The sequence below is a fragment of the Notothenia coriiceps genome, unplaced genomic scaffold, assembly GCF_000735185.1.
Source record: "Notothenia coriiceps isolate Sejong01 unplaced genomic scaffold, NC01 NC01_scaffold00009652, whole genome shotgun sequence".
Classification (NCBI taxonomy): domain Eukaryota; kingdom Metazoa; phylum Chordata; class Actinopteri; order Perciformes; family Nototheniidae; genus Notothenia; species Notothenia coriiceps.
The window spans coordinates 283,559-302,369 of NW_011342353.1; the positions used below are offsets into that span (position 1 = coordinate 283,559).

The 18,811-nt window shown below is 43.8% G+C and overlaps 1 protein-coding gene across 1 annotated transcript in view; it reads right to left on the minus strand.

Moving 5' to 3' along the window:
- neurl4 (neuralized E3 ubiquitin protein ligase 4) overlaps positions 1-17,662 on the minus strand; it is a 19,362-nt gene extending 1,700 nt beyond the window's left edge. The window contains 30 exon segments of the mRNA XM_010771101.1: positions 47-206; positions 791-903; positions 1,180-1,324; positions 1,414-1,521; positions 2,461-2,554; positions 2,766-2,945; positions 3,067-3,225; positions 3,343-3,510; positions 3,593-3,745; positions 4,077-4,175; positions 4,877-5,095; positions 5,267-5,412; positions 5,677-5,805; positions 5,908-6,077; positions 6,251-6,329; positions 6,504-6,580; positions 6,790-7,000; positions 7,099-7,279; positions 7,389-7,474; positions 7,564-7,745; positions 8,120-8,393; positions 9,433-9,505; positions 9,599-9,687; positions 9,775-9,886; positions 11,651-12,108; positions 12,249-12,314; positions 12,413-12,506; positions 12,509-12,540; positions 12,542-12,944; positions 17,447-17,662. Coding sequence (XP_010769403.1) covers positions 47-206; positions 791-903; positions 1,180-1,324; positions 1,414-1,521; positions 2,461-2,554; positions 2,766-2,945; positions 3,067-3,225; positions 3,343-3,510; positions 3,593-3,745; positions 4,077-4,175; positions 4,877-5,095; positions 5,267-5,412; positions 5,677-5,805; positions 5,908-6,077; positions 6,251-6,329; positions 6,504-6,580; positions 6,790-7,000; positions 7,099-7,279; positions 7,389-7,474; positions 7,564-7,745; positions 8,120-8,393; positions 9,433-9,505; positions 9,599-9,687; positions 9,775-9,886; positions 11,651-12,108; positions 12,249-12,314; positions 12,413-12,506; positions 12,509-12,540; positions 12,542-12,944; positions 17,447-17,611 — 4,625 coding nt within the window. The 5' untranslated portion in view covers positions 17,612-17,662.
- Positions 17,663-18,811: the final 1,149 nt, after the last annotated feature.

The following is an 18,811-nucleotide window of genomic DNA, read 5'->3' on the forward strand; positions in this document are numbered from 1 at the left end:
CACCAGCTTGTTCCTGGTTAGCTCTCCACTGTAAACCTTGACTTACTGCACTTTGGGGGCAAACATCTCCATGCCGGAGTAGCGCATGGTGGGGGAGAGCCGAACCCTGGGGACCTCCCTGCCGGGGGCGCAGTTCTCCTCCGGCTCAGTGTAGCCATTAGGCCCCTCTGCCTTCACCGGGGCAACCGAGAAGATCGACGACGTCCCTGCAATGACAAGAGTTCACAGACGTTACAGTTCTTATCTGTTCCTTACATGAGATATTAGATGCATCAATATATTCAAATAATCTGCGGTCCATTTAAAAGAGGCACTATCATCCATTTTTTGTTTTTATATTCCCTGTAGTGTGTTAAATAGGTGTTTGTGCATGTAAATGGTCTGCAAAGGCTAAAATCTCAAAGTTTGATTTGGGGAGTTTCTCCCCCCACCTGCCTTAAACACCTTAATTGGACTCCTTTGTTTTGTTCCGTAACATAGTGACGTCACGATATAACTCCAGCACATTGTACGTGATAGGCTAAGGGGCGGGACATCTCTAACCAATCACAACGGAGCCGGCCAGCTAACCAATCAGAGCAGACTGGGCTCTGGTTTCAGACAGAGGGTGAAAAGAGGTTCTGTAGAACAGGCAGTATGAGAAAAATACAGACCTTTTTGAACATTAAAGCATGGAGACATGTCACATTAGACACCAAATACAAATACTAAGCTAAAAATGTGCATAATATGTCCTCTTTGAAGCATTCATCAAGAGTGTTTTGGAAAAAGGTAACCAGTATAGTCCTACCAGGCAGCAGCTGGCTGTGGTCCAGTGTGCGCCGCAGGGCTCCTACACTGGTGCCGTGGTACGCGATGTGCCACTTCTTCAGTGCATTAGAAACCTCACAGTGGGTCTTGATCCTGCACAAAGAGGGTACATGCACTTATATAGACTCACATGTGCAGAATCTGCAGATGTTCAAAACTCATTATTAAATACAGACAGAGAATGTTTTAATGTAATCACAGAGCCTTGAGTCCCTTCAGCTTTAGATATAGACACAAAACTCCCAGTGTTTTTCTCTCCCTGCATTTGTGATAATTCCCTGGTCATTCCATCCAATAATGGTGACTTCAAAAGGGTCATTTTATAAACTTCCCCCTGTCATGCATGTGACTGAGACCCGGTCCTCTCACCTGAGGGCGAAGCGGCACCACCCAAAGGGCAGGGCGTAGTCCCGGGGGGGCTCTCCTCTCTTGTAATAAGCCTCATCGCCCCGGAGCTTGTGGCAGGACTCACAGTAGCACAGGTTGTACTTTGCGTCTTCATTAAAATAGCCATCTTTGTTAAGGAGACAAACATTGTATTTGTTACATGAGTTTATATCTGAAACAGAGATGATGACTGAAAGGCTTTGGGGTGAAACTGACCTGGTAAAGTGAGCAGGTCCTTGAAGCGTGCGCACAGCGCCTGGTACTCGCACGTCTTGTTGGGGTTGACTTCTGGAGGGGGCGTCCAGCACACACTCTCTTTGATTCCTTCAAGTAAAACAGACCAAACACACAATGTTCAATTTCTGCCACTAGGGGTCTCTCATTTAACACAATAACACAAACTACAGCTTGGTGTGAAGTATCATGGGAGTTGTTGTCCACACATTTATTGCCGTCATAGCAGTCAGGTGGGAATACCTGCAGTTAATAACGTTAAAGAGGTTTCTACCAGGAGCCGGATAATCCGCAAAGGTCCGATCATTTAAGATCCAGATTTCCAATTACTTAAATACTTTATTCGGGTCAAATTCATAGTTTCAGAACAAACAAGGTATAAAAATTGTACTTTAAAATTGTTGCTTAAAACTTGATAGAAGCCAATTTATTATGTCAAACGAACACAACACCGAAGCATGCAGATCTGACAGGCAACTTAAATTAAGCGGCTTAAATCATCTACATTTCTCTAGGTTCAAAAATGTGGGATACACAACTCAATTAGACATTTCAATTCTAGTCTTTTTGATATGTAAAAAATGTAATTAAAGGTTGAATATAAAAGAAAAATGAACGACACCACAAATTGAGAGTTGGAAGCAGACCGTTTTTCCTTGTACGATGTGAGGGTCTAAGGACAGAGGGTGTCGTGTTGTCATACTGATATTCTGTACAAACTGTGAAGTCCACTGAGACAAATGTAACATGTGTGATATTGGGCTATATAAATAAACATTGATTGATTGACCATGATGTTGCATTACAAATAGGATAGAAAGCTTCCATGTCACTGTTTGCTTGTTTTTATTTGTACTTTGTTCTTTTTTCAACGGGTCTTTAATTCAATTGTATACTGAACTATATGTGGTTTTGTATGTTTATCAAAATGTCTATAAAAATGTAAATGAAAAAAAAAAAAATGTCATATCAATATTTAAAAGACTGGACAGAACCTAAAAAAAGATAAACAAGCAAGTGGCTTCTTACCGTCAACCATGTCCGCCTTCTCCATGTCGCCTTGACAACGGGTCTCTCCACTCTCTCCACCCACAGCTGGCACGTTGTTTGTTACTATGGTAACCTATCATGATGACAACATTAATTGAATTCTTAATTAAGTATTGCCGAATCGATAAATCCATCGGGAGGAATTCAAATGTAATTGACAAGTTTTAATCAAGTCGATTTATCAATTGTTTCAGGCATCGAGCAAAAAGCTCAACCGTTTTTTGGTTTGAGGTTCTTAAATATTAGAATGTCTTTTCATCTTTTGTTTGCATCTGTAGTGTTACCTGTTCACACTGGCCATACAGGTCGATGAAGGTGTAGCAGGGCGAAGGAATGTCCTGCGCCGCCACACCCTGGTCCATGCCGTTGACGTAGAGGTGGAGACAGCTGTTGGTGTCCACCAGCAGACCCAACACCGTCCCCTCTGGACAGGTGTCCAGATTAGGACCATAGTTCTCACATATCTGAGGGGGGAGAAAAGCAGCGCTCATTTAATTTACGAAAACTGACTTATTATGTTTATTAACAGCTGTTTTAAAATGACTGAGACATGACAGACAGATGTATGTCAGTGTGGGTGTGTACCTTTAAGGAGTTGTGGAAGACGGAGTCCCTCTGCAGCAGCCAGGCGGAGCGCTTCAGACAGCAGGCTGTGGAGGGGAAGTTGAGCCGGTCGGGGGAGTGACCTATGACCCCTAACGAGAGCGACGATGTCCACGACGGGTTCAGACGGTCGATTTGAAACTGGTGACGAGAGAGAGGACTTTGAATGTCGTAATTCTTTGTATTGTTGCTGGTGAATTTATTCCCTGGTGTTTGTTTTAAACTCATCAACATGTGTATCAATAACAGTGATGTTACCTGGAACAGCTGCTGGCGGGCCAGCGGCTGGGCGGCCACCAGCAGGCCCTGGTTGTAGCTGGACACTCTGGCTGCTGTCAGGTTCTGGTTGGACAGCTGGATGTTTTTGCCGTGGTTTTCCAGGAAGGCCACGGCGGTGGGCACCAGTGCACACGGCTCGGTCTCAACCTGGAGGTAGCATAAAGAGTGAGTGTCTCTGGGAAAGTCCAATGATGCAGTGACTAATGCTTTCACAGACAGGTGCTCCTACCTCTCTGACGGGGGTGCTCTCCTCCTCTGCCTCGCTGCAGCTCTCTGAGGAGAGCGACGGCGCCTTCACGCTCTCTATGTCCTCAATCAACGAAGAGCTCACAATGGACACCGCCGTTATCCGCCCATACAGGTCTAACACGCCGTATACATTCTGCAGCGGGACAGAGAGAAGGGCTCAGTGGCTGCGTGGGGCTGAGAAGCTGTGTATTGTATTGTAGGTGTGTGTGTGTATGTGTATGTGTATGTGTGTATGTGTATGTGTATGTGTGTGTGTGTGTGTGTGTGTGTGTGTGTGTGTGTGTGTGTGTGTGTGTGTGTGTGTGTATGTGTGTATGTGTGTATGTGTATGTGTGTGTGTATGTGTATGTGTATGTGTATGTGTATGTGTGTGTGTGTGTGTGTGTGTGTGTGTGTGTGTGTGTGTGTGTGTGTGTGTGTGTGTGTGTGTGTGTGTGTGTGTGTGTGTGTGTGTGTGTGTGTACCTTGGCTACTGCAGTGGCTGCAGGTCCCATGTCTTCTCCATCTATGAAGATGTGCATGGTGTCGTCACTACACCTCTTCACACCCACGCGGTTCCCCACCTGAGAAACAATCAAACAACGTGAAGAATTGTTGCTAAAAAAATTAATATTTAAATATCTACATTTATTTTTGAAGTGTTCTTCCTGCGTCTTTTGTCTTTTGTCTTATTATAGGAGGGGAAGCATGATCGTTAAAAATAATGATTCATAATAAAAACATTTCCCTCTTTAATTTATATTTTGAATAGCCTTTATATCATTGACTGTAGTATAACAATAATCAAGATTGAAAAACATTTAACGTAAAGGCTCCTGCATTAAAATAAAACAACATTATACACAGCCATTTCACTTTAATGTTAACATGGAATAAGCATTTCTGGGTTGCAAATAAACATCTCTCGGGTGGCAGTGTGAATGCTAGTGCTTCTTATTTGTATAGCCGTATTAAAAAGAACACTAAAATGCTTTGGCAATATCTGTATATGAAAACAAAATAGAAATAAAAAGGATGAGAGTAAGATGGTGAGGTGGTTAAAGAATCCCAGAAAAAAAGAGATTTAAGATGTCGTAATGATTCCTGTAAGTCCCCTCTCTTTCAGAATGATAATCTCACAGCTCTAACAACGTCTTTATTCTTAAGCAGCAGCAAGGGCTCCTATTATGGATCTTTAAAAGAAGAAAAAGCTCCTGGAGGGTTTAAACGTCTTTGATGTGACCTCTATCTCACTGCGCTGACAGAGCAGGGAGCTGCAGCTCACCGTCAGCCGGTCCAGTGAGCAGCCGTAGTTCTGCCGCTGCAGCACGCCGTTGCGACGGACCTCAGAGCCGCAGAGCAGCCAGGTGACCTTGGTGCGGAGCTGCGGGAGGGAGGGGGAGAGACCTGACAGCGGGCAGGACGGCAGCTCCGGAGGTGCCAGAGTGGTCAGACCGATATGCAGCGAACCGCACCACTGCTCATCCACCTCATCAATCCTCACCTGCAGACAGGGAGAGAGGAAAACAAGTAGCAGTTAGGAGAGGAAAATATAAACCATGTCATTGAAGAAATGTTTATTTCTACTGATGCAGACACAATATTTTTAACGAAAAAAGGCAAGGTATGTAGCAGATTTATTAGAAACTGAATAATCAAGCAATTGTTTGTTTACCTCAAACAGCTCGTCTGCTTTGAGCTCCTTGGCACTGAACACGATGCCGTGAGCGTAACCTCCGACTCTGACGCCTTGGCAGCCGTCGCCGAGCAACACCACATTCTTACCATGTTTATTATGGAGTCGATGGGCAACACCTGCTACTGAAACCACACAGAAAGACAGAAAAGAAACAGAAACATGGAGATGAAGCTCAGAAGACAATTCATATTTTTATTTGCTATCCTAACAAACCAATACATAAAAAACACATTAATACCAAAATGGTCTTAAAATTCCATACATGAAGACTTTAAATCGTTCAACTAAATAGTGTGTTGATTAAACAAAAGATTCTGGTGGACAAAAGATCAGCTTATATATTTTTTGCAAACTAAGGGGACCTATGTAAGGACCCTGAGGTGTACCTGGAGAGTGGATGGGGAAGCTCTTCTCTGTGATGTTGCTGGTGCAGAGGCTGTTGTCCAGCGGCCCTGAGGAGCTGGTGATGGAAACCTGAACACACTGACCATACAGGTCGATCACAGCATACACCTCTGAGAGAGAGAGACGGAGAGAAGAGAAATGGATGAAGTATTTGCTCATAATAAAACCTATACTCTAAACTCAAGACGGCTGTATCTCTGGCTGATGTTTACCTGGTGGCAAACCGGTGCAGGCGACACCCTGATCCACACCGTTGATGTAGTAATGGAGGTCACCACTGGCTGAGCGCATCATGCCAATCCGTGAGCCTGTGGTCAGGGAGTCAAGGTCACAACCGTAGTTGTTGCGCATTGTGTTGCCATCCTGCATAACGGCAGTTCCACTGTGAAAAGGGGAGATTATTACCTTTATTTTCATATGGTTTTATCTTGCAAATGTCTGACCTGAAAAGCCTCATTTAAATATTTCACATCTGGCTTTTCATTCTTTTTCATATTAGATAGGAACAGATTTGCGTTATGTTAATATTCATTAGAGGTATATAAAGTGGTCTACCTGAGCATCCAAGTGTCATAGTCAATATCGGTCATAGTGTTGGGAAACTCGAGCTCATCGGGCCTGATGGCTGTCACTCCTGGACACAGAGGAGGGAGGAGAAAATCTGTGGTGATTACACATGAAATACATTTTCACGTTAAGTCTTACATGTGGTTAGGTAACATACAGTAGCATTTATATATGGTCATTTTTGCTATGCAACGTAGTCACATATTAAAAAAGCAGTACGGACAAAATAGAAAAACATCACCTGCTTCGATTGAACCCGACCAGCGGTCCACCATCTTCTGAATAATGATTTCAAACAGCTCTCCATCTCGAAGGCACCTGCAAGGAGAAAACAAGTTTAGAATCCAGACAAAATATTCTTTGAATGCCGATTTGCTCTTAGCTCATGGGAGCAGTTCATAATCCTGCTTTATGAGCAATGCCACAGAAGACAAGCCCAGCCAAGCCATAAAACACTTCCCAGTAGCATTTTATGATCTATAGGTGGATATGATTAACTGGAAATGATTCGTCATATGTTTCGTCACCTGTTGGAAATGACGATAGCGTCGTTGAATTCGCTGCGGCAGTTCTGACGCAGGGCGGTGCGCCCCCCGTTGGTGATGACTGCATTCGTGCCGTGCAGATGGTGGAATCGCAGGTCGTTGGTTGTGATGGCTCCTCCCACCGAGCAGGGGCTCCCGGGGGACATCGCCGTGGGACACTCGGAACTGTCCTCTGTGAGAGGCAAGAGGTCCCCTAAGAAAGGGGGGAAACAGAGATAGGTTTACACCCTTCAAAGTTGAATATCAGTTATTTTCTTAAAATGGAGCCCTGTGTGTCTCTCCCCCTCTCACCCATGTCGTCCATGATGGCCATGTCGTCCATGATGGTGGCCTGAGCAGCCTGGCCATAGAGGTCCACTACAGCGTACACACTGGGAGGGACATTCCAGGCTGCGGGGCCCTGAGCAACGCCGTTTACGAAGAAGTGGAGGCTGCCGTCTTCTTTCCGCACGACCCCTACTGTGTCACCTGCCTGCAAGACGAAAGAAAGGGTTACATTTAAAGAAAGAGGCAAAGAAAAGCCTTGCAGGATAATGGAGGAAGGAATCAGGGTGATAGATGTAAAAACAAACATCACTCACCTTGAGGCGGTCCAGGTTGTGTCCGTACTCGTCCAGGATTGTTGTTCCGTTGTGCATTACACCATTACCCGTCATCATCCACGTCCCTAAAAATCACACAAAAAAGTTGTTTTCGTTGTAGGATCAAGACTTGTAGAAATGTAGTAGAAATACCACCGTTATATTTGCATGTTACCTGAGCGAAGGTTGGTCATGGTGGAGGGCAGCTGCAGGTACGCAGGGTTGTGCGTCGTGACACCGATTTCGATGGAACCCGCCCACTTGTCCACCATCTTGTCTATGCGGACCTGGAACACCTCGTTGGAGCGCAGCGGCCGGCTGCTCAGCACCACGCCGTGATTAAAGTCGTCAGTCGCACTGTGGAAGCAGGGTTGTAAATGTATTCATGCGTAACAGTTTATGTTTGAAGTAGAGGAGTTCTACACATTCTCCATTGCTAAAGATAACCTACATTAAGAAGAGTAACATGTTTTGTTTACAAATGTACTGTATATCATTCATTATCTATGTTGCTTTTTGGTGAATATTAAAAAGTGTAATAAAATAAATACCTAAATGTCAGATGTTTAAAAGACATTTCTGAAAGCAAAACTGACCAGTGTATGAATAAACAATATAGTGTCTTGTCTTAAGGCTGTCAGTTGTCCATACAGACTTTAAAGTAATAGCATCCATGTAAAGAATAATAAAGCCTGTAAATAACTCAGAGGCATCATGGGAGCTGGACTCACTGTGGCCGCAGCGCCGTCCTGCCCTCACTGATAATGGCGGCCTTCTGGCCACAGTTGTGGTGGAAGAGCAGGCGGTCTGCCCCCTCTGAGTCCGGGGTGATGGAGAGGGCTGGCCCACGTCGGCCCACGTCGGGCGATAGAGCCCTCATGATGGCGTTGTTGCGTCGGAGGCGGTCGCTGTGGTTGTGGTTGTGGACTATGGTGACTTTGACAGCCATGCCGTAGAGGTCGACCACACCGTAGACAACGGCGGGGGTCTGGGCTGCAGCGACACCTGGGACAGATAGTGAGGGGTTAGCAGGGAAACAGAGGAACTTTAAACACACATGCTCCACAGCATGTATCTGTGTTTATTATGCGTGTACCAGGGTTCATACACTTTTTCACTAATGATTTTCACCTTTACCTAATTTCCAATGACCAAAAAAATTACTCTCTCAGCGGTAGCACTGAAAATGGTTTATTTTAACATGGAACAGGAAAATAAGGTCTGAAACATGTTGGGCCTATCTAAAATAAATCAAACAGTAGGCTTAGTAGCTTCCACACGCTAAAGCAACTAAAATCTCTCACCAGCAAAATACCTCGACAGTTAAATGCCATTTTACGCTTCATTGCTATACGATACAGTATTTATTATCATGATAGTATTACTATTATGGCGATTAGAACAAATATAAATTATATTTGATGCAACTTTAGTTACATTTCCATGACTTCTCCAAAACTTTGGGAAAAATATTGTTTTCCATAACTTTTCCAGGGCCTGGAATTAGCTTTTTGAATTTCCATGACTTTTCCAGGTTTTTAATGACCGTAAGAACCCCGGTGTACATACACAAAGACAATTAAATATCACAATCATTTGGACAAAACACCTTGATATTATGTATCATACATGAGATTTGGATTGATTGACTAAGTGGGCCAATAATAGAAAAGCTATATTTAAAAGCAGGAAAAGGCTACATATTAGAATATCTAGTCATGTCATGATATCGATATAATATTTATAATAACTTGTATTTCCCAGCCGTAATATTGATTATAATTGCAAAGGTAGTGTATCTTTAGTCAGATCTTAATATAGCTACAGATGCTTTTAACAGCCACGGTTTGTGGGTATCCGGCCATTAATCCTAACCATTTTGCAATAAGTCAATAACAGATAATTACGTAAAGCATCATGGGATAATACAAATCTGAACATCTGTATTTCACGGTTCGCTTTGCCACATTACTGTGACCACCCACTTCTAAGCCCCCAGCAGGGGCATCATACACCCTGAATGAAGCATCTCCGTGAGCCTCACCTTGGTCGATGCCATTGATGTAGAAATGGAGCGCTCCGCTGGCTTTGCGCATCAGCCCGATGTGATCTCCCTCCTGAACGTGGATGAGAGGGGTGGATGGAGATTATTAACAGACACACTCACACAGCAGGTGGCGGAAAGAGTGTGTGTCTGCGTCATCACAAACCTGGAGCTCATCGAGGCTGAATTCACAGTACTCCCTGCGGGTGCCTTTCCCATTGGTCAGGATCCCGCAGCCACTCATCATGATTGTACCTAATATAAGCAGCCAGGATCATGTCAGTCATTTCACAATGAACAAGCACTGTTTTGATTAAAGCAGTTTCTGTGTGTATGTTTTACCTGATCGCAGATTGGTCATGGTTGCAGGATAGTCGAGGTTGTTGGGGTTGTGTGTGGTCACACCAATCTCTATTGAGCCTGACCACTTGTCCACCAGCTTATCAATGCGGATCTGAAATATAAAAGAAATAGATTTTAACCAATATAATACTGAATTTTGTGGTCTATTCTGGTTAAAGCACAGGTAATGAATAGCACCAGACCATCAGGAATAAAGTACACAGGGCTCGACATTAACGAGTGCCCGATGGCCCGGGGCCATCTAGTATTTAGCTCGGGCAATGAAGTCTCACCTGCTGGTTGCCCGATCGGGCAATCTATTATGCCAGTATCATGCAGCTCGCGGATCCAGTAATGAGTGACCCGACAGTAAAACTAAACATATATATTTATATAACTAGTTTAGGTATTTTGAGAGGTAATTAAAATAGCTACGTGTGATATTCTAACCTGAAGTGTGTGTTTTGTCCGCTCACCGCTGCATGTGATCATGCAGAGCTGCGTGTCGACTCGTCAGCAGCAGCTGATCTCTCTCTCCCGTCAGATTAGACTTCACTCGCATTTATATCCATATCGGTCAGATCCAGCTAGTTCTAGCTAATTATATGACTACCTGCTTATTAAAAGACACCTAAACAATAAGTGTCAACAAGTGTCGCTATGCAACCGGGTGAGGCCACAAAGTATAGCGCAGCATTATGCATTTGCTTTCATGCCCACCGGAACCCCGAGGCATTACCAACAGATCAACGCACAATCAACCCATACAGGACATCTCTTTCTCCACATTAAGTGTTAGACATTAGAATTGACTATTCTTGTCTGTCACATACTCTTCTTGTCTGTCACATAAGTGGCGCAACTGAAGCGGTATTGCGCTAAAGGGAAATTATTTTGACCGAAGAGATTTAGATTTGCCGGCAAACGGGAACTCTGACGTCGCCATTTTGTGTGCTTCGCGGATGCGCTCGGCTCCTCTCGACTGCTGCTCGGGTCTGCTCGGTCAGCTTCCGGATGAGGAGGCATTCGTTCGACCAACTTGCAGTCGATAACATTACAAACATTTTCAACAGGGGCCATAATAGTGTAAATAATGTTCGCTTTGGCAGTTACAACTGAATGTAATTTTTTCTACTTTTTTACATCTGGGAAGGCATTTGCCTTCATCAGATGGAAAGTGTCTTGACCAACAACTTAAGTATTTCTTATAGCTATGCAGGGCATGCAAGCGAGCAAACACAAACAAGAACAAACAAACAAGTGAAATGAAGAATAAAATTGAAATTGTACAATATAATATTGTGGTGGTTCATCTTATAATTCAGTCTAGAGAATGCACCAGACAGCATAGATCTAAGACCTGCAAAAATCTACATTTTCTAGGGGGAGGCCCCCCAAACCCTTCGTGCCATTGCGTCCGCGCGCATTTTTCAGGGCAATCTCTATTGGGCTCAGGGCCATCTGTAAATTAGCTTAGATGGCCCTGTATCCTTAATGTCATGCACTGGTACATGACATTTGTGTGACTAAAAAGGGAGAATACACTGTGTGCTGTATTTGACAGCACATTTCAGAAACACCTTTATCAATAAAATCATAGCGAGGAAAGGAATTTCAACCATTTTTTTTCATTTAGAAATGTGGCAATTTACCTTCATAAACAATTCCTCATTTTTCGCAGCTCCACTCTTGTTTGATGCTAAATATAAAACTATCAATAGCAACGCCTTTTGTCAGATATACTGTCATATTTATTATTTCAGTATCAGCTGGCTCTACTACAGTGACAACTATCTACAGAGACATCAGGGTTGATAAACCGTAGTGCTTCTCCAGCTGTACTACAGTGTTTGTGTCATAGGTGTGACTGTATCACCTCAAACATCTCGTTGTGTCGGAGCGGCCGGTTGGTCATCACCACGCCGTTGTTGAACTCGTCGAGCGGTCTCCTCCGCTCCGCCGTCTTGTTGTTGTTGCTCAGTTTGATCAGTGTGCCGCATTTCTCGTGGAAGAGCAGCGCGTCGTTGGTGGTCATCACACCAGTCACGGCCGCCAGCCCCCCCCCTCCGTTACCAGACGGAGTGTTGTTAGTATTTCCACTGTCTCCACCACCTCCTCCTGGTGTCCCACTGTCGCTGTTAACTGCCCCTCCTCCACTGCTGCTCACCCTGTCGTTTCTGGAAGAGGATTCAGATCCTGAATTTCCTCCTGCAGCGCTGCCGCCGCCTCCTCCTGGTCCTCCTCCACCATCTTCCCCTCCACCCTCATCCTCAGAGCGATAAAAAGACACTATTGCGTTGTTGAACACGTCAAAGAGCTGGTGCTCCGTTAGAACTGTGGAGAGAGAGGAGGATGTGTGACTGGTCAGAGGAACAACTCCACAGAACTAAACACATCTATGTTTAGGTATGTAAAGCTACTTGGCAATAAGCCAGATTCACATTTTGCATCAACGGATCTAAATGTTCCCGTACCTGTGTCAGGCTCCAGGTTGTTGGGGAACTTGTCTGGTCTGTTGTGACTGCAGCTAAGCTCAGGCACTGAGAGCGAGAAGAGAGAAAGGGGTGAAGCAATCAATCCCAGATAACAGGTTGGGAGAAAAAATAACCATATTGATAGACAAAAAAAAGCCCCTTACCTTCATCTCCATTCATCATTCCATTCATCGCTGCCACATTCATCAGTGCCGTGATCCCCGCATCCTCCCGTCCCCCACACACCACCACCTCTTCCTCCTCCTCTTCCTCCTCCTCCTCCTCCTCCTCATCCACCTCATCCACCTCCTCGTCCCGCTCTATTGTCTCTTTCTCTGTAGAGGGTGGCGGTGGCTCGCAGCTCACCACCGTCACTTGAGTGCATTTCCCGTACAGGTCCACCACCGCCCACAGTTTGGGCGGCAAGCCGCTGGCGGCCGCTCCGCAGTCCTGCCCGTTCACCCAGAGGTGGAGCTCCCCGCGGGCGCTGCGCTGGATGCCCACGCGGTCGCCCTCTGAGAGCTGGTCGAGGTCCTTGCCGTACTCCTCTAGGACCGATCGGCCGTCCCGCAGCACCGAGCAGCCCGACACGATCCAGGAGCCGCCCTTCAGGCCTGTGGCGCTGCTGGGGAAGTCCAGAGTACCAGGGTCAAGCGCCGTGACACCGATCTCAATGGAACCGCTCCACGAGTTCACCTGAGGAGGAAAATGTAATGTTTATATATCACAATAAGGCCTAGTCACGGTCAAGTCCTACTACAATAGCGCAAGACAGGTTTCAGCAGCTGTTACACCGATCACAAAAATACTCTAAGCTGTGATGTTAAAAGAGTGAAGAGCTGTGAAGGTAGATATCTGTGGAAAAACAAAGTGTGCCTTGTTGTATGATCCATCTTGTTATTTTTAGTCCTTCTGTCAGTGAAGAATGTAGCTCAGGGAGCATTGCTTTGAAAATGAACCAGGACAGTGTGAACACACGGTGACACAATCGAACACGTTAACTCATGTGATAGCAAAATGTAGAAGCAATGACTGTGCGTCTAAGAATAATAGCTTAATACTGCGAGGAAGAAGAATTCACCTAGGGTCAAACTAATTTATTTCTCATCTCCAAGTACACCAGCACTTCTAAAATTAGATTTGCAATACACATTGATGTACAAAGCCGTACTATATATAGACCAGTTGCAGGAGACAAGATTAAAGAGGCAAAAAAGAGAGTATGACACACTTCCTGTTTAGTCTTGTATACTTTTGCTCATTTAGTTGACCATCAAAACCTTTCTTTTCCCGTGTTGGCCACTTGAAAGCCAAAAGGCATCCTGATTTGGTGCATCAAAGCTTCCATACAGTGAGAAGATCATCTCTAGTTTTTCCTTTTTCACATATATATTTTTTTTATAACGCCTAGACAATCCGTGGGGATTCTTGTGTTACTCAACAAAAAGTGGAGCGAATTATAATTCCTCAGCTTCTTGATTTACCAACGACACACTTATTTGATCATGTCTGCTCCTTTCGACTGTATAGTGACCGAAACAACAGCAAGAGGTTCAACGACCATGACGTATTAACTATTTACGGTCCAGCTGTGATGATTAAACCCGTGCGCACAAAGCAAGTCACAATCAACAAGAAAGCTTCCCCTTCACGATTGTCCTCCCAAAGATTCAATATATGAAAAGAAGAGCCGTTTCACCTCGGAGCTACCTTCGTCTCTGCATGACTTTGGAATCATATCGCATAACAGGCTGCAGAAGATATCCATATCTTCCCAGCAGAAACAGAAGACTCCACATCAGCTCACAATAATGCGATACTTTATTGATCTCCGGGGGTGAATTCTATTTTTCATTGTGGATGACAGGAGTGCCGTGTCAGCAAGTAGTGCCGAGTCAGTGCAGCTGGCGGAGATTCGGAGTGTTGCTTCGAGATAATTCAGCCTGGCAGATGCTCGCCGACACAGGGGCACGAACCCCACGTCATCCCACTGAGGAGTGATCTCCTGGCTCGCTGCACTCCACCTGCTGCCCCCCCGGAGAACAGCCTCCCACAAAAAGCCATGCGGTTTGTTCCTCAAGAAAAAAGAATCAAGTCCCCGGAATTGTTGTTATCAATCTCACTTCCCTCTACGTTTTCCTTTCCTCCCCCCCCCTGGTACTCCGCGGGAATCAAGCTCCCTGATAAAGTGACCTTGAGCATAACATTGAAATCCCCGATTAGCTCCTGGGATTCTTTTTCTGCAGCTCACCTCCGCACCGAGGAGATAACAAACAAAGATTGACTCCGTGACGGTGTCATATTCAATATATTGTCTTTTACACAGCCTCCTCTCCTTCGTGTGCTCCCATGGTGTCCTCCTGCGCTCTGTGGCGGGTGCGATGTAAGGCAGTGTGCTACGAAAGCTTGGGTATCTGGGTTAACAGATATAGTAGTAACTCAGCCTGACCGGGCCAGTGTGTGGAGGAGACAGACATCTACTTCCTTTGCTCATCTCTTACGTAACAGAAGCCTGTGGGCGTCTGCCTCCCAGCCTTCTCTCTCCCTGTCTGTTCTAAAGACCTATAACTACAGGATACATGCAGAGTAGGGCTACTGGGCAGCTTCCAAAAAGAATGAAAAATTAATTGCATCAATAGCAGAGCCTGCGAGACACTGCAAGGACTAATAGGAAATGCTTCTCATCCAACAGACCTTGTAAACAAATTGAGACAACATTATAAGTAACATCCTAAGTCCATGATATACTGTATAAAAGCATTTCAATAGTGGGTATGATATTGCAAAACAAAACTAATAACTAATTATTGGTCTTTACATGTCCCGTTTTGCTTTAATTTAATGCAAAACAGAGACATGCAGGACATTTCTATATATGTTATGGTCTGAAAACAACACAAGCATTTAAGACAAATGAAACAATTATTGATTATTTCATGTTGGCCATTATTTTTCCTCCAATCAACTTATCGCTCTGCTCTACTGATAACAGAATAATATGATACAAGTTGCATTCTAAGGGTAATGTTTGCTATGGCACTGCAAGTGACAGTTGTTATCATCAACAATAAATCTAGCTGTTTATTTTGTACCCAAACATCTGTCCTAAACTCCAATATGTTCCTTTTACTATCATAAGATTTAGACAGTAACTGAAGATAGAGTGTAGTTTGAAGTAGAAATAGTAGTAGTAGTAGTAGTAGTAGTAGTAGTAGTAATATAATTATTGATTAAATCAGCTCTTATAGGCTGACCAATAGCATACTGATACAAGCTAAAGTTTAGGGCATTTTGATTTTAAAACCAACACTAGTCTACACGCACAGTATGTGATATTCCTCTGGATTTATTTAGATCAAAGCTTCACATACAAACTCTGAAGCACTGACAGCGTCCTACTCTGGGTAAAACAGTCCAATGAATAGCTTCATTTGTTTCCTCCTGCACTCGTTTTCCAAAACCCACTGTGGACATCAGTAGACAGGATGGCCAGTCATGCCCATCTGGGAGCTCCGTGATGGAAGAGTATTGATTTTCAGACAGACAATGCATGTCATATCAGAGCATGAGGCTGCTTATGAGAGCCCTCATCAGGGCTGAGAGCACCATAAGGGATGGATAATCATTGACGTTCACATACAGTGGGTGCTATTAAAACACATGTTCAGCCTCACTGTCTCACATGCTGCTGTGTCTTATCACGGCAGATTTTCCAAACAACCCAACTATGTCATTCTGAGGGTGTGTGTGGCCCAGTTGGCACTAACTCTGGAGCGGACATGTTGTTGACAAACTCAGAAGGGTGGAAGACTGCAGAGGCAGAAGCCATTATACCAAACTACGCTGATAAGAGCCAGAATGTAAACACTGTGGAAAAGCCTTGATGTGATATGGAGAGGTCTGAGTCGTTGATAAGCATTTATGTTGAAAGATTAAAAACTCAGGGAAACGTACGTAAGGAAGAATTACATTTGCTCTTTCACACAACTCAAATTAAATATGCAAGTATTCATACTGAACAGTAGTCATGGGAAAAGATAAACGACATTTTGAGGATAATATTGTTATACTTTATGTTATGAGTTTCAGCATGATAATGTATCTTTCTAAAATAATCAATTAAGCTATAGAGAGCCATCGGCACTATGATAAACTGGCTGCCAGCAAAAATGCAATCAATAAAAACTGATGCATTCCGTGTAACAAAAGGGAGACCTTTCCAAGAACATGTGAGGAACTTCTTAGGAAACTTAGGAAAGGACACTGGACATAAAGATAACAGAAATAAATCAAATTGTTCCTATAATTTGTTGATTTTTTATGTAAAATGTCTTGAAATTGTCACTGAGTTACAAATAGGTTAAATGAGAGCAAATGTCCTTGCAATAAAAGAGAAAGTGGTTTATTTTAGGATGTATACCTATAAGTGTTCTAACTCCTCATGCATTATACACCAGCGGGGCTGCAGGAGCAGGTTGGTAGGGTCTGAATCATGGTCTGAATATGCTTTATATCTGGACCAAGATATGTGTAATAGTAACACGTCCCTGAATATCATATAATGACAACTATGGTAACTAATATCAGCGGCTAATTGTCCGCATTGTTGTCTATTTAGGTTCACACATAGCATTTGAGTCACTAGCTCAACCTGGTATGAGCACTGCAGTATTATTAGCCACCGAGCCAGAAAGGAAGAGAGGCTGACAGGCACCTACGACTGTCACCGACAGAACCAAGCAGAGCTACGTTAACAAGCTTAGTCAAGCTCCCGTCGTGCAATAAACAACATGAAGTCCATGTCAACACACAACAGTGCTCCAATGGCACCTTCCAGATAAGCTAACCCCAGCTAGCCTGAGCTCGCACCGCTTGCTCCGGCTAGCGGCTCATTAGCATGGCTAACTGTCGGTACCAAGGCAACACAAGCAGGGTATCGTTAGCCAAGTCATCCGTTTAAAATGTCCACACATAGTGTTTTTAAGTCCATGTGTCCCAGCTAAATCTCTGACAGTATTTGTAATATGACCCTGAATAATTGCAGCAACCTTGGTCGCTGTCAAGCAGCGTAAACCCCCCTGGTTGTCACTGCGGACAGAGGCAGACCCCCGGCCCGTCCCGCAGGCGCTGCTCCCGCATTCCCGCTGCTCTCCTCCCCGCTGAGGAGGCGCAGCAGCGGCGGGCCTGTTGTTGTTTACCTTCTTGTCAATGCGGACGGTGAAGACATCCCGGTCCTTCAGCGGCTCCTTACTAAGCACCAGCCCATGGTTGAACTCCTGGACTGGCTGGTTGCGCCGGGCGGTTCGGTTCGAGTTGGACAGGCCGATTAGCTTTCCGCTCCGCGGATGCAGCTCCGCCGCCATCTTCAGTGGGCGGCCAGTATTCACGACAGTAGCGGTTTGCGGCAGTTGCTAACGGTGTGTGGCAGCCGGTGGCAGCGGGTAGATAACTGACTGCAATCTGACTGCAATCCATAGGACTGGACCCGACTGGACCGCACCGCACCCATTTCTGTATTGTGTGCCAAATGTATTAAACCACTTTGAGCTGCACATGGTGTATGAAATGTGCTATATAAATAACATGTATAATTGTTATTATTTATTTTGTATTTCTCTAATTGCCTACGTGGACTTGGACTACAACAAAGATGATTAACTAGTTTATAATGTTTTGTTTACTTGAGACTGTGCTATAAAAATAAAGCTTTTTTTCAATTATTTGTATTATTATTATTATTTCTCTAATACGTGGACTACAACAAAGATGCTTTTCTGGTTGATAATGTTTTATTCTTGAGAATGTGCTTTATAAATAAAGCTTTTTATTATTATTATTGTTATTATTATTATTTCTCTAATACATGGACAACAACAATGATTACTTTGTGATTAATAACATTTCATTGTCGGAAATGTTAAACACTGATCTAAGCAGGCTTAGCATGAAAGCTATTAAAGTCAAGAAATAATACAATGGAAATATTTCTCGCATAAAATAAGAATATGATTTGCCAAAAAAACCTAGCCCTTGATTATTATTTGTTTGCCTGTGTGTTGAATTTTTATATGCACACAATCCTATTGTTCTAACACAAATATATTTAAGCCATGATGTTTGCAAATTATTAAATACCAAAATTAAAAAAGTCTGCGGTACATACAATTACTCAATAGAGCATTCATTTTCAACAGGACATTTGTTCATATGCTAAAATCAATTATTGGATGACAAACAATATAGTTTTCCTTTTGGTGTTTCATTGTAAGAGTAGCATAATTCACTCTGGATGGTTTGACTCTAACATTATCTTTCACAGTCCACTAGAGGGAGCAAAATCCATGTCCTAAATCTCCGCCTCCCTCATACATTACTCAATACTAATCCTAATAATTAGTGTTAAATCACAGTGTTTCAATTTCCTTCAGTTTGCCTTAAAATATGTCGTTTAATAGCCATATTAAAAACAATCATATTTTTTTCAAAATGTAGCTAGTGGGAGAGATATATTTTCAACAACAGATTAATAGTTTATTGAAAACTCTCCACCCTTTAGGAGTTTA